The 15,670-nt window shown below is 43.6% G+C and overlaps 1 protein-coding gene across 1 annotated transcript in view; it reads left to right on the forward strand.

Moving 5' to 3' along the window:
- Nucleotides 1-14,359: 14,359 nt before the first annotated feature.
- Nucleotides 14,360-15,670, forward strand: part of CERS1 (ceramide synthase 1) — a 57,088-nt gene continuing 55,777 nt past the window's right edge. The window contains exon 1 of the mRNA XM_083180585.1: nucleotides 14,360-15,282. Within this exon, the coding sequence (XP_083036711.1) occupies nucleotides 15,037-15,282 (246 nt within the window). The 5' untranslated portion in view covers nucleotides 14,360-15,036. The remainder of the gene's footprint in view (nucleotides 15,283-15,670) is intronic.

A 15,670-nucleotide genomic window follows, 5' to 3' on the forward strand; every position in this document is an offset into this window, starting at 1 on the left:
TGCAAACTACACCCCTCAGGGAATTCATCTAGGGGTATAGTGTACATTTCAAACCCCCAGGGGTTTCACCAATTTTGATACAACTGGGCTGTGCAAATGAAAAATTACATTTTTTTACACAAAAATGCAGTTCTGGCTCAAAATTTTTCATTTTCATAAGGTATGAAGGAGAAAAAGCACCCCAAAATCTGTGCCCCAATTTCTCCCGAGTATGGCAATGCCTCACATGTGACCAAAAAATACCAGTTGGGTGCATGGCAGGACTCAGAAGGGAAGGAGTGATTTTTGGATTTTGCAGCTCAGATTCTGGTGGAATTTTGGTGGGTGCTATGTCGCATTAGCAAGACCCCCGAAGCACCAATACAGTGGAAGCCCCCCACAAGTGACCCCATTTTGCAAACTACACCCCTCAGGGAATTCATCTAGGGGTATAATGTACATTTCAAACCCCCAGGGGTTTCACCAATTGTGGTACAACTGGGCAGTGAAAATGAAAAATTAAATTTTTTACACAAAAATGCAGTTCTGGCTCAAAATTTTTCATTTTCACAAGGAATGAAGGAGACAAAGCACCCCAAAATCTGTGCCCCAATTTCTCCCGAGTACGGCAATGCTTCATGTGTGACCAAAAAATGGCAGGACTCAGAAGGGAATATTTGGATTTTGCAGCACAGATTCTGGTGGAATGTTGGTGGGTGCTATGTCGCATTAGCAAGACCCCCAAAGCACCAATACAGTGGAACCCCCCCACAAGTGACCCCATTTTGCAAACTACACCCCTCAGGGAATTCATCTAGGGGTATAGTGTACATTTCAAACCCCCAGGGGTTTCACCAATTTTGATACAACTGGGCTGTGCAAATGAAAAATTACATTTTTTTACACAAAAATGCAGTTCTGGCTCAAATTTTTGCAGCTCAGATTCTGGTGGAATTTTGGTGGGTGCTATGTCGCATTAGCAAGACCCCCGAAGCACGGTGAAATGATGAACCTAATAATCCATAGATGTGTGGTATATTTTAAAACACTCCTTTATACATAGGCCGGGTTTGTCGGGGCAAGTGTCACACTGGAAAATAGTTTGCTTTCTTATTCCCTTTTTATAGCAAACTTTGCACCTTTTTTGTGTCCTGCCCTTTTTTCCAGTGGAGGGGATTTCATCAGGAAAATGCTGCCCTGGTACAATACGGGGGCCAGTACTAGAAGTACTGGGGCCCTCTGCCTGCTGGTTCCCAAATATTAGGCCCTTTATGACTTCCTCTTGAAAGTGCATAAATGTCCCCCTCTGGCTGGTAGAACGGAATAGCACGTAAGCGTTATACAGTGCCATCTGGATGATATACACGGCCAGCTTCTTGTACCAGATTTTTGTTTTCCGCAGGGCACTGTACGGCTTCAGTACCTGATCTGAAAGATCCACTCCGCCCATGTACTTATTGTAATCCAGGATACAATTAGGTTTTGAGGTGTGGGTACTGGTACCTCGTACAGGGACGGAGGTGGTACTGTCTCCGTGAATTGTTGTCAGTATAAGGACATCCCTCTTGTCCTTATATTTGACCAACAACATATTTTCTGTGGATTGTGCCCTGCTTTCACCCCTTCTCATTACTTGGGCAATGTGCGTTTTTGGGAGGCCTCTTTGGTTCTTGCGCACAGTACCGCAAGCTGCTGTACCTCTTGAACCAAGGGCCTTAAACAGGGGGATGCTAGTGTAAAAGTTATCCACATAGAGGTGATAACCTTTATCCAGGAAGGGGTGCACTAAATCCCAGACAATTTTTCCAGTAACACCTACGAGGGAGGGGGGGCATTCTGGCGGTTCAATTCTTGAATCCTTCCCTTCATATACCCTAAACCTGTGAGTGTACCCTGAGGTGCTTTCACACAGCTTATACATTTTTATGCCATACCTTGCCCTCTTATTGGGAAGGTACTGGCGTAATTTAACCCTTCCTTTAAAATGTATAAGGGACTCGTCTATGCAAATGAATTTATCTGGGATGTACATCTCTGCAAATTTGGCACTGAAATGATCAATGACCGGCCTGACTTTGAATAGCCGGTCAAAGGTGGGATCATCTCTGGGTGGGCACTGTGCATTATCGTTGTAATGCAAAAATTTAAGGATTAACTCAAAACGAGTCCGGGTCATGGCCATACGGTAAAGTGGGGTGCTGTACAGAACATCTGTACTCCAATATTGCCTAATTTCTGGCTTTTTTACTATGCCCATATGAAACACCAGACCCCAAAACGTCATCATCTCTACTGCATCTACAGGGGTCCACCTAGCAAATGATGACGTGGGGTTTTGAGCAATAAACTGCTGGGCATATAAATTAGTTTGGTCCACCATTAAATTTATAAAATCATCAGAGAAAAATAATTTGAAAAAGTCAATTTCTCTGAGACCTGTGGAATCAAATTGGATTCCTGGGATGGCCAAAAACTCAGGAACCTGGGGCTCAAAATTGTCTGGTGGTGGGGTCCATACGAGATCAATTATTGGGGGGGGGGTCTCAGCTGCTCTACGGGGGCGTCTTTGAGGGGGTCCCTCATCACTAGAGGAGGAAGAGGAGCTTAAGATGAATCCTTCAAATTCCCCGCTTGCATCACTGGCTGTGTCAGAGGCAAGCATGGCATATGCCTCCTCCGCTGAATACATTCTTCTGGATGACTGGGATGACATTTGGGATGACATTTGGGATGCCATTTTTATTTTTGTGTTTCTGGTAGTGAAATGTTTCAACACGTGTATAGTGTAGGGGGGGTACAAACTTTATTTCAACCCGGGGGGGTATGTAGTGTGTAGTGTGTATGTAGTGCAAAGAAAAAAAAAAGGTCCTGCGCCAAAAATTGAGCACAGATGTTGGTCAGTAACGTCCGTCACTGAACAGCGCTCAAAGGCAACAGGAATTTGATAAAAAAAAAAAAAAATAGATCAACCCTGTGCCGAAAAAGCTGATCAGTGATGTACGTCACTGATCAGCGCACAGTGGCCACAGGACACCCACAAAATCACAGTGTGTGTAAAAAAAAAAATTAAAAAAAGACCCCACAGCACCCTCAAAAAAAAAAAAAGGTGATCACTGATGCAACACTGATTACCAGTGAGGGGCAGCAGGTGCACAACCTTTGGTGCAACTGACAGCAACTGACAGGTATATATAAAAAAAAAAAAAACCCTGCACCCCCAAAAAGTTGCTGATCAGCACAGATATACTAATCAGCACAAAAGGGGGGGCAGCAGACACAAAATATAGCACTCTCTATCACTCTCTGTCACTATCTCTCTCTATCTCTCTATCTCTCACTATCTATCACTCTATGACACTGCAGCAGCAGCACTGACAGTTATATATATAAAAAAAAACCCTGCACCCCCAAAAAGTTGCTGATCAGCACAGATATACTGATCAGCACAAAAGGGGGGGCAGCAGACACAAAATATAGCACTCTCTATCACTCTCTGTCACTATCTCTCTCTATCTCTCTATCTCTCTATCTCTCACTATCTATCACTCTATGACACTGCAGCAGCAGCACTGACAGGTATATATATATATAAAAAAAAAAACCTGCACCCCCAAAAAGTTGCTGATCAGTTAATTTATACTGATCAGCACAAAAGGGGGGGCAGCAGTCAGTTGCACACGCAGCACAGCTGTATATATATAAAAAAAAACCAGCACCCCCAAAAAGTTGCTGATCTACTGATCAGCACAACAGGGGGGGGGGGGGCAGCAGACACAAAATATAGCACTCTCTGTCACTATCTCTCTCTATCTCTCTCTATCTCTCTCTATCTCTCTATCTATAACTCTATCACACTGCAGCAGCACAACACAGGAAGTCACAAGATCCAGGAAGCATCCAGCACGCTACAAGCAGTGATAAGGTAAGTATTTGCAAGGATCAGCTCAGTATATCACGGCAGATAGGCACGCTGACCGCACTGCACGCAATTCCAGACCGCAGTGCAGTCACCGTTAGTTTAAATCACCCTCCATGGCTGTGATTGGTCCGTCGGTCCGACGGACCAATCACGGCCTTTGGGGGCGGGTGGGGTGAGGTGGGGTGACACCAGTGTCACCCTTACACCCCGTGGTGATTGGTGCTGTACTTTACAGCACCAATCACCACCGATCCCTATGTCACCGGCGAACGTTATTCGCCGGTACACAGAAAACACTGTAATTGGCTGTTCACATTTGAACAGCCAATCACAGCGATCGCCGAACGGGGGGGGCATCGCTGCCCCCCCTGGGCGGCGAGGGGGGATGTCTGCTGTCAGGGACAGCAGACATCTCCAAACTGTCACCGCGTCTATAGACGCGGTGACAGTTTAAAGCCATGACGTACATTTATGCCATGTGTCGGGAAGTACATCCCGGCCATGACGTAAATGTACGTCAAATGTCGGGAAGGGGTTAACTCTCTCTATATGACCAATCTTACTGCATAAATTCAGTCCATCTAACTCTAATCTCTATTGGTGACACTGTAGTCATGTGGGCTCCCTAAATCACATACTCTGGTAATGTCATCATATTTCCAGATTATGGATTGCGCTCTTTGTCCTTATCTTTATAGTGTTGATTTCACCTATTGGCAATTTTTTACATCTGTTTTATGGTGATCTTTCCAGTAGCGATAGGTATATTATTGGGCATATATTACTCTCAACCAAAACTCTGATTGCACAGCATTGGCAGTGTTGGCTTTATTTCTCACCCTAGAGTTAAGTATCTTTTTTTCCGTTAATCTGATGTACCCATTGCAAGGTGATCGCGTAGTGATGTCTATTTGTATTTATGTGTTTATTTCAATGGGTGCTTCCCTGTTGTTTCCCCCTTACCCCTTTTCCCCCCTTCTTTACCTTATTATTTTGTTTCAAGTTGCAAAAATGTAACATTTTAAAAAAAGCATGTTAGTGATCTTTAAACAATACTTGACTTTTAAGGTGCTCTTTCATCTTTGGGAAGAGGGTTGGAGTACCTGCAATTCAAGGAGGTTCGGCCACACCAGTCGTACAGCCCGACCTTGCACCCTGTGACTTACACCTCTTCTCAAAGACGAAAGGGGACCTTAAGGGTCAACACTTCAACCCTGACAATGAGGTGAAAGCTGCCGTTCGGTCCTGGAGTCGACAACAACCACCAGCTTTCCTCTCTTACGGGTTTTCCTGACTCTTCAAATGCAGCGCACATGGAAAGGGATGGGAATTACATTAAAAAGTGAATAGTGCATTACAAAGAGGATAAAATGAGTTATCATGTACAAAAAAAATGTTCAAATGTGTCCACAAATAAAAAACTTATAGCCATGGAGGCTTTACTGTTCAATACAGCCTTGTAGTAATGGCATGATACAAAGAGACATGATACAAAGAGCCTAGTGGTGATCCTTACACAATGCTAAGAGGATATTAGTGACCGCTGTACAATACTTAGAGCATATTAGTGTATCCAACACAATACTAAGAGCATACTAGTAACAGTTACATAACACGAAGAGCATATTAGTGACTCATACACAACAAAAAGAGCATATTTGTGAACCATACACAATAAGAAGAGCATATTAGTGACCAATACACAATAATAAAAGCATATTGGTGACCCCTACTCCATACTAAAACCATATTAATTAGGGCTACACAATATTAAGATAATTTCAGTGACCGCATGACACAATACTTAAGGCATTTTAGTGATGGCAACACAATATTACGGACATGTTAATGACCCCTACACATACTTGTGCCGTCGATTCAATATGAACAGAATTTTATTTTCATGAAAGAAACCTCAGAGGATATTAGTGATGGCTACACTTTATTAAGAGCTTTATATTGACAACTACACAATACTAAGAGCATGTTAGTAATGGCTACTCAATACTAAGAACATATTGGTGATCACTACACAATAGTAGGAAGATATTAGTGACCGCTAACTAAGAGCATAAACAATATTAAGATACTTTTATTGATGGCTACAGAATACTTAAAGTATAGTAGTGACAGCTATATAATACAATATGAATATGCTCTTAGCCACTAAGAGCATATTAATAAACCCTACACAATACTAAGAGTATATTAGTAACAGCTACACAACACTAAGTGCATATTAGTGAATCATACACAGCACTAAGAACATTTTACTGAACCATACACAATATTAAAAGCAGATTAGTGATCAATACAAATTATTAAGAGCATATTAGTGACCCCTACCGGGGGGGGGGGGAGCAGCGGGTACTAATTACCCGGGCCCAGGCTTGCTGAAGGGGCGCCGCAGGGGCCCTGGTCCGACCCCTCCCTTCACCCTCCGTCCCTCCCGGGTAGCAACAGCAGCACAAGCTTCTAAAGCATCTGCTATGTGATTTACCAGACGATTTGCATCCGATTTTTGGCCATTTCCTGCCGATTTGCATGCTATTCCATCCTTGCACACCCCCAGGTAGAAAAAATAGAATATGCAGCGCTCTGTAATTATTAAAGAAATTTCTGACTAATGGATTGACTTTTAGCAGATTTTTATATATAAAATTGTGGCATAAAAAATAGCATATAACAATTTAATAAGCCTTTTGGCTACACAAAAATTACAACTTAATAAGCCTGATGGCTACACATAATACATTCTAAAAAGAAAAAGGTGCATGCAGGGGATAATGAATAGTGGCTCAGTCTTTACTGTCCGTTCCTATATTGCCTGGTCTATTAATTGGACCACCTCTGTGGCTCAGAGTATAACAGTTGGGTATAGTTACCGTCCACTTTTATGGATAATGGGGGCACTGGATCCTGATGGAATGAGGAATTTCCCTTTTGTGTCCAGAAGTCCCTTATTTGTAAATCCAAATATTTGGTAAGTACCAAGTGGTAACGATTGGTAGAAGCTGTTTTCTCTGGTCCTTTCCAGGCTGGTTCGGGCAGATTAGAATTGCTGTGATGTATTCACGGCTGAGAGTCCACTCCTGCTGGAAATTGTGGGTCCACCTAACGCGTTTCGCTTATCCCCCAGGTACTATGCGATGGTATGTGATGCGATTTTCAGGAAAATGCCCGATTGTACAATTAAATATCGCATAGCATTGCATGCCAGCAAGTGGCATGCGATGCGATTCGCAATGTTAAATGCACCCCCATTGTCTACGACACCCCCACTATCAACGCCAACCTGAAGCATGGCGAGCGTCGCGAGCCCACGAGGGGCGGTGGTACACGTCCTCCGACCTTTTCATACCCCTACTATCCACGACGGCGTGGAGTTCATTATAGATAGTGTGGCGAGCGCAGCAAGCCACCGAGGCCGAAGCGTGGCGAACGGCCGCGGATAACTTTACATGTATTCCGCATCCCCTCACCACGCTTGGGGCTCGGTGGCTCGCTGCGCTCGCCACACTGTCTAAAGTCAACTCAGCGCCGACGTGGATAGTGGGGGTATGAATGTCGGAGCTCGCCACGCTTCGGGTTGGCTTTGATAGTGGTGGTGGCATTGACAATGGGGGTGCATTTAACATTGTAAGCACTTATCAGGGTGCTTGTACAATTAAAAATCGGATCGCATCACATGCATCGCTTGCCACTATATTGCATGCGATGCGATGCACTACGATGGAAATCGGGGTGTGCAAGGTGTGCAATGATGGAACAGCATGCAAATCGGCCGGAAAACGCGAAAAATCGGCCGCAAAATCGCATCCGATTTTTGCATGCGATTTGCGGTCGATTTCGCGGGCGCCCTGATAATACACAAGTACCGAAATTAGTGATTGCTACAGCACAATAAGAGCATATTAGTGACCCCTACACAATACATTTAGGATATTAGCCACTGGTACAGAGGATTTTAGTGACTGCTCTTCAATACTAAGAACCAGGATGAAAGCAGCCAGCAACAGGTGAGCTGTAGGCAGCAATGCCACAACCCCCCCCCCCCCCCCCTTGAGCCCACCTGTGGTATGGTTCTGGTTGGCGGGTGGCGCCTGCACCACCGTGCTGGACAGCGGCAATCTTCGGATGGCACTCGCGACCCCCCCCCCCCCATGCAGGTCAGCGGCAAATAGCGGGTAGCGGGAGCACCCAGGGAGTCCCCGGCTATGTTGAGAAGGGGGACAGAAGTCGGCTTTTCAGATTTGTCTAGGGTGCTGGGATCGATGGCCCTGGCCCTGCTAAGAACATATTAGAGAAACCTATACAATACTAAGAGCATATTGTTGATAGCCGCACATTTTTAAGAGCATATTGGTGACAGTAGCACAAAACTTAGAGCATATTAGTGTCTGCTATACAAATCTTAAAGTATATTATTGACCATGCACTATACTAAGAACATATTATTAGTGATGGCTACACAATACTAACAGTATATAAGTGACCTTTATACAAAATTATAAAATGAGCTTTGACTTTGCAGATTTATATTGTTAACTAATTTCCTGGCAGATTATGGAACCAGCTGAATGGAGGGCAGCTCACCTGGCCTAAGCATTACATAACAATGGTCATGCTGACATCACAAAGAGATAGTACATGTAACTGTAACTGCTCTAGCTTTAGTTGCTGAGTCTGCTTCAGCCACCATGAACACCAACTGCTTGCTCCAGAGCTGCTTGCTATTAGGGATGAAAGTTGGGGCCGAAGATTTGAATTCATCACCAGGATTTTTATTTGGCTTTGTCGAGCGGCGATGAAAAGCTTTGGATTTGGATTTTTTTGAAAAATGGTCAAAACACGCCCAAATCACGTAATTTTTGTGTTTTTTTTGAGTAATATTAACCTCAATAACATAAAGTTCCAGCCCTTTCAAGACAATTTTGACCACTTTACACCTCACAATATTGTTTTTAGGGCAAAAGGTTACACCGAGGTAGCTGGATAACTATGCTAAGCCACACAAGTGTGCGGCACAAGCAAGTGGCGCATCTAGGAGTGGCACTGCAGCGGCAGACAGGATGAAAATCTAGACACGAAAAAGCATCAGTTTAACACCCAATAAGACCCCTATCTGATTTGATCGTGTTTACTCCCTAAAAAGATGGAATTGACACTGGGCCCATCCACAATAAAATAAGAAATTATCAAAAAATAGTGCATCATTCAAATAATAATTTAATTTTATAACAAAAAGTGATCCATATAATAAGCTCAGCTCTGTGATTATTACCACTCATCTCTCAATACATTGCCTAATGGGTGGAGGGGAGGGGGGTGATAGGTGGCAGATTGAAAAGAGTTCCCCCACCGCTCTATGACCACCTTTACCCCAGGTTTGGAAATGTATACCTGTTCAAAAACCGGGGGCTTCCTTCCTAATTGTACGTGTCAGTTTAACACCCAATAAGACCCCTATCTGGCTGGATCATGTTTACGATCTGCAGCCGAGGAGCAGTGGGCGTTTCATGCAGCAATGCAATAGCTGCACTGCAGAGCTCCAAAGGAACAGAACCTACTGACCAAACATAACCACCTCCCCTTCCTTATATCCCTTTTAGTATATGGGATGTGCCAGTGAATCTGCATTTGAGGGATCTATTTGTAAGTTGGACAGAGGTAGTGGGATGACTATGCTAAGCCACACAAGTGTGCGGCACAAACATGTGGCTCATCTAGGTGTGTCACTGCAGCAGCAGACAGGATGGCAGTTTGAAAAAGTAGGCCTCAAAAAGCATATAATGGCAAAAAATAGAGTTGCAAGATGGAATTGTCCCTGGAACCGCTCACCAGCCCTTAGGTTGTAATAGGACATTGCGCACTTGACAAACCAGTCATTTCAGCCAGAGAGACTGCCAAACCTGTGACTGAAATGACTGGTTTATTTGGGCCCCCAAAATAAAAGAAGCAATGCTCAAAATAGCGCATCATATAAGAAGAAGAATCTCAAGAAAAAGAAGAGGCACAAGGTGGAATTGTCCCTGGTCCCGCCCACCCTTAGGTTCTAAATAGGACATTGCGCACTTGACAAACCAGTAATTTCAGCTAGAGGGACTACCAAACCTGTGACTGAATTGGCTGGTTCGTTTGGGCCCCCACAATAAGGTACAGACTGACTGATGTCATCATTCACCATCCTAATCTTCACTCTCATCAGTGCGTACATCCTTGGAGTCATCATCATCACACAATATCAGTTCATCACTGCTGGAATCCTGGAGCTCTTTGCATGTCGTAATATCTGTGTCAGTTGAAAAGAAAGACACAGCATAGGACTTGAACCTCAGATCAAGCACGGTTGCCAAAAAGTAGTGTTCGGCTCTCAACATATTGGCAACCTATGTATCCTGACGAAGACAAAAAAATTACTTGATCTACAAGTCCAGCATATTTTGCGCATGGGCCTTGTTTGATCTCCTCTTTCATTTTCGCAAGTTGAGTCCCAAAAAGCCTAATTAAGGCGGCTACTTCAAAGGGTTTCAGCACCTTGCACAGCACAGAAATGAGTTTCCAATGTGCTGGGCTAAGGTACATCCCCCCTCCTATCCAAAAGTCATGGCTTGTTGTATAGCTGTGAATGGCTTTCTGCTGTTCTTCCATCCGCTGAAGCATATACAGGGTGGAGTTCCACCTTGTTGGCACCTCCTGCTTCAGCTGATGGAAGGGCAGATTACATTTATCTTGCAGCTGCTGCAATCTCTTGCACGATGTTGCAGAATGCTGGAAATGCCCGGAAATTTTTTGTGCAACCCACAGCATCTCTTGCAAGCCGTTGTCGTTCCTTAAAAATGCCTGAACCACTAAGTTGATCATGTGAGCAAAACAGGGGATGTGTTCGAATTCACCCAGCTGTAATACTTTCACAATATTACTGGCATTATCTGAAATGATAAATCCTAAGGAGAGTTCAAGTGGGGTAAGCCATGTTGCTATGACATCTCTCAGTATTTCCAAAAGGCTCTCAGCGGTATGCCTCTTAGTAAAGCCGGTGATACATAGAGTGGTCTGCCTAGTATGAATGAGCTGGTGATGCTTGCTAGAGCCTACTGCTGCTTGAGGGGATTCAACCACCCAGTGGGCTGCCACAGTCATGTAATCCTTGGTCTGTCCAACATATCCGTGGTTAAGTGGACACTGGCTCCAATCCCACTTTTCAGACCATGGATTACTTTAGACTTAATTTCCTGGTACAGCTCAGGAATAGATTTCCGGATGAAATGGAACGGAGATGGAATCTGGTACCGAGGACATGCGGCCTCCATTAATTGTGTGAAACCCACAGAATTGTTGGCAGACGCACAACCAATACTATCGTTGCAGTCATGGCTTCAGTGATCCGCTGTGACACTGGGTGAGAACTAACATACTTAAGACATGTTGATGTTAATTTTTCAGCACCAATTTTGGAAACATCCCTATACTTCCCTTGAGCTCTCTGCAGATGACGCAATAGGGTAGATGTTCCGCTTAATATCCTTATCTCAACTACAGATGGCTTGGCAAATGTTTTCTGAATCAGTGGGAAAATAATTCCACACATGAGACATGCATTTGTTGGTCCTATAAACCAGGCATGACAATGGCAGCCTTATCATGCCCAACAGATGGTTCCACTTGTGCCTCACTTGGACTCCCCTCATTGCTCAGATAATCCAATGCCAGCTTCCCGCGTTCGGCCATGCTTGGGTCTCCGAACAAAGCTGTCGGGCCGGAGATGTTCGTAGCGATTTGGATTCCACAGAATCCGAACCACTCATCTCTATATATATTATGATCAATAGAGCTGCCACCACATCATGCAGTGTAAGGTACAGAGCAGAGCTGCTGCACTTGCCCTGTGGGAGCAGCTTATTGTACCACATTTACTGTATGTGTGGATCTGAGCCCTTAAACATCGCAATGGACCAGAGAGTAGCTGCCAGGAGGAAGAGACAGGAGCCTTACCATGAAGTTGGGATTGTGAGCTTAGAAAGTGCAGTACTGGTTCTATTATGTTTGTGTATTTATTTATTATGATATGTTTAACCTTTTCCTGACCAATTATCTTATTTAAATGTTTGAAACAACCTATATTATAGACCATCTGTACTGATAAATATTAATATTGTATTCCATACAGTATCCAGTGTATAAAAAGACCAATTTATATGGCTTTTACATTCCCCCAGTTTCCCGTTCTTACTCAAATGCAGGGAGATTATGGATTACATTTGGAAAGCCCCCTCTAAAAATCCTGCGTCTGCCATTGACATGATCTGTATTCAGGAATAGTGTAGCCCAGTGCTCCCCTATAAAGCCTACTGTACATTACTGTATTTAACATACAGTACAGTAGTTCTCGGACTATATTACTGTACTGCATTTTATTAGAGACCTCACACATGCACAATGGTGATATTCAAATGTGACATCTGGTGGCTGAGCCTAAGCATTACACTAGCCAAGTTGCACAAAGCTGCGATATGTTGAGACATACTGCGGTGTGAATCCCATTGTGATCAGACTGCAATGGGTAGGATAGATGAGCGTGGCTACATCTGTACTAATAGTGCATGTATGATCATGTACCATATTAATAACAGCAATCTCAAGAATCTCACTACCCCCCTCTAGTGTCCAGGTAGAGGGGGGTAGTGAGGGTCATCATTGGTCAGAAGATCGGATGTCGCTTCTCTTGGATTGGTGCAGGAGAATGCACCTAGGTTTCTTTGTCTTGAGGCATCGTCATAGCTCATGCTGAGAAACCTGTTACCTGGTTACACTGTCCTCGTGGTAAAATAACACTTAAATATGTAATAGCTCCATAACTTCTGACTGTTACAAGATATGAAATTCTAACCTGGACCGGAGCGCTGCGCATGAGAGACGCATAGATGCGAAATATGTCCAGGAAAGATTGTGTATTACCAGTTAAACTATGTGCTGTGAAGTAAAACCATATAAACTATATTTTATTACGTGTGAGTGTGGGATATGAATTTATGTGTATTAGTATGGCAGCGCACTGGGTTCACCTTATTACAAAACTTGGTTATTATACTTTATTGGCGTAACTCTGTGAACCAAGATGGCGGCCATACCATTCTAAAATGGCGTGTATGCAATTTGACTTTGACAATAGATACTGTACAGTGGTGAGCAAATAACACTGACTTCTTACAGGTGGCCTCTGATGCTATTACTTGCAGTACAAGTCGGCTCAAAAAATAAATGTGAAAAACTCACTTAGAAATTTTGACCTGTAGTTGGTCAGTGCGATACTGCTCCTTAAACAAAGATAGGTAGGATGGAGCCAATTTACTTATGCATTACCATTATCCAAGAGTGGATGACATAGTCAATATTATGTAATTAAACACCATAACAACACCAAGGTGCAAATTCACAATCCGCTAGAGAGTAACCCACTAATAGATTATTAATACTGGGCATAAACCGGTGCGGTTTTTACCTCCCTCCCTTGTGTTTGAAAAAATGACGTTATGGGGCTGAATAGTTGGTACTTTATCTCTCTCCACAGTATCAATATCCAAGGTTTAGTAATAATTCTTACTTGTGTTTCTTTCATGTCTGCATTTATTCAGCTACAAATTCATTAGCATCGCTACCACCTGTCTCATTTCTGGAAGCAGATTCTCTTTTCCTTTAAAACTGGTTCTACAGAACTGATTTACTGATCTGTTTTAATAAGGTAACAACCGTTCTCCTTTAGGGAGGATAGTCCATAGGTCGACACATTAAATAAGAAGAAATCACTATGGTCGCCAGAGTCAGAAGGTCAACACAAGCATTAGGTCGACAATGGGAAGGTCTACAGTCAACATGAGTTTTTCACATTTTTTTTTGTTTGTCCCAAATTGTGACGTAAGTTCACAGAATCAGTGTATCGCATCCCTTCGCATGGCTCGCTGCGCTCAACATGTTTCGGGCAGACTTATATTCTCCCGCCTCACCCTAGTGGATGGTCTGTCAACCTTCCCATTTTCAACCTATTGCTTGTTTCCACCTTCCGACCTTAGCCATGTCAACCTATTTAATGTGTCGATCTAAGCCCTGTCACCCTTTAATGGTCGACCTAATGTATGTCGATCTTCATAATGTCGACTTAGTGACCGTATCCCATGCAAAGGAAGTCCTATCCACTGGTATAAAAAGAGTCCACACCTCTACATGAATAAACATTGAGAAAAAAACATATCTCCTCTACAAATACTATAGTACTTCTACTGTATCTTCTCAGTAAGCAAATATGATGTGACAGGTGCACATTCTCTATACTGGACACAGCTGACCCATTCAGATGAGCTACTTGCAGGGTCTGACATCACACAGGCTCTGTTCCCTTCTCTCTATTGGAAGTGATTGGATGCAGGACAATCCTTCCCTTATTTCCCTCCCCTCCATTCAAACGTGTCCTGAATACATATATAGGCTGGCTGCATTTTTCTGATAAGCTGACTGTCTCTGTCTGCAGGCTCTCCCCACGAATAGATGCATCGTTTTCTCCGGTGCTCGGTCCCTGTGCTGTGCCATGCCAAGCTAGCCTGCTGCTCAGATTTCCTATATAGGATCTGATTGCTATCTCTCTGCCTACTGCAATAATAGCAGCAGCAGCAGCAGCAGCAGCTTTTCCTCCCTCCTAGAACCAGCCTTGCTACACTGAATTCTTCCAGCCAAGGAAAGGGAGACTCACTGCACCACCTGCCCCCTCCTCACACCAACAACAGAAAGAAGACACAGGATTGCTGGTATTCTTCTCCCATGTGTACCGGGCCCTTCTGCAGCTGGTTGCCTCCCCTTTACCTCTAATCATATAATGCATTACTTCTGCCCCCATTAGATCTGCAGAAGGCCAAGAAGGGGTGCATTAGACCAGCCTACCTCTCTGCATCATTTGCTATTCTCAGCAAAGAGAGGTCAAATGGACCAAGCTTGTAACATGTAACTTTTACCTCTGTCTGAGTGCAAGGGTAGGTTTTATGAAGAACTTGCTTTATATGCTCACATCCTCCCCATCCAGTAAAGTGTCAAGACCCCATTTGCACTGTTATCACATTCAATGAGAACATTTTTTTAAAGCACCAGTCATGGAACAAGAAAGAAGAATACAAAGTCTTGAGATACCATCATCTCTGGGGTACATGGACCTTATGATTCAGAGCGGAAGACAGTTCCTGGGTGCCCTGAAAGAATGCAAAGACTGTGGCTTGGAATTATCATACGCCACATTACAGGCACATGCCAAGTTTTCTTGGATGGAGCTGCTGTGCGTTGTATTGTGTTCTCTAGCACTGACTGGGCTCCGAAATACAACTACTACATGGATCTTCCAGGTCAGTGACACTCCCCAATGTGTACTCTGGGTCATGTGCCCAGGAGCAGCGTGGGAATGAATAAGGAGGGGAGTAGTTGTAAGCCCTAATCATACTAGATCATTTTAAAAAAAAATATCAGTAAAAAGGGCCCCTTTGAGCAATATCTTTTTTTTATTTATTTTTTTAATCTAGTGTGTACACTTAATATTGTTAACACTGTGTGCTCCCGCCCACTGTTAACACACACTGAACATGCAGGTCAATCAAAGGTAACAATGTTGCATTTCTCATGTCTACCAAGGTCTGTAATGCAGCATGTGCACAATCCAACGCATGCATAGATGGACTCCTGGGTCATAAACCTGAAAGTTCTTGTATCGCAAGCGGACGCTCTTTTCGGGAGAGC

The sequence above is a fragment of the Crinia signifera genome, chromosome 1 (genome assembly GCF_055691185.1).
Source record: "Crinia signifera chromosome 1, ASM5569118v1, whole genome shotgun sequence".
Lineage (NCBI taxonomy): Eukaryota > Metazoa > Chordata > Amphibia > Anura > Myobatrachidae > Crinia > Crinia signifera.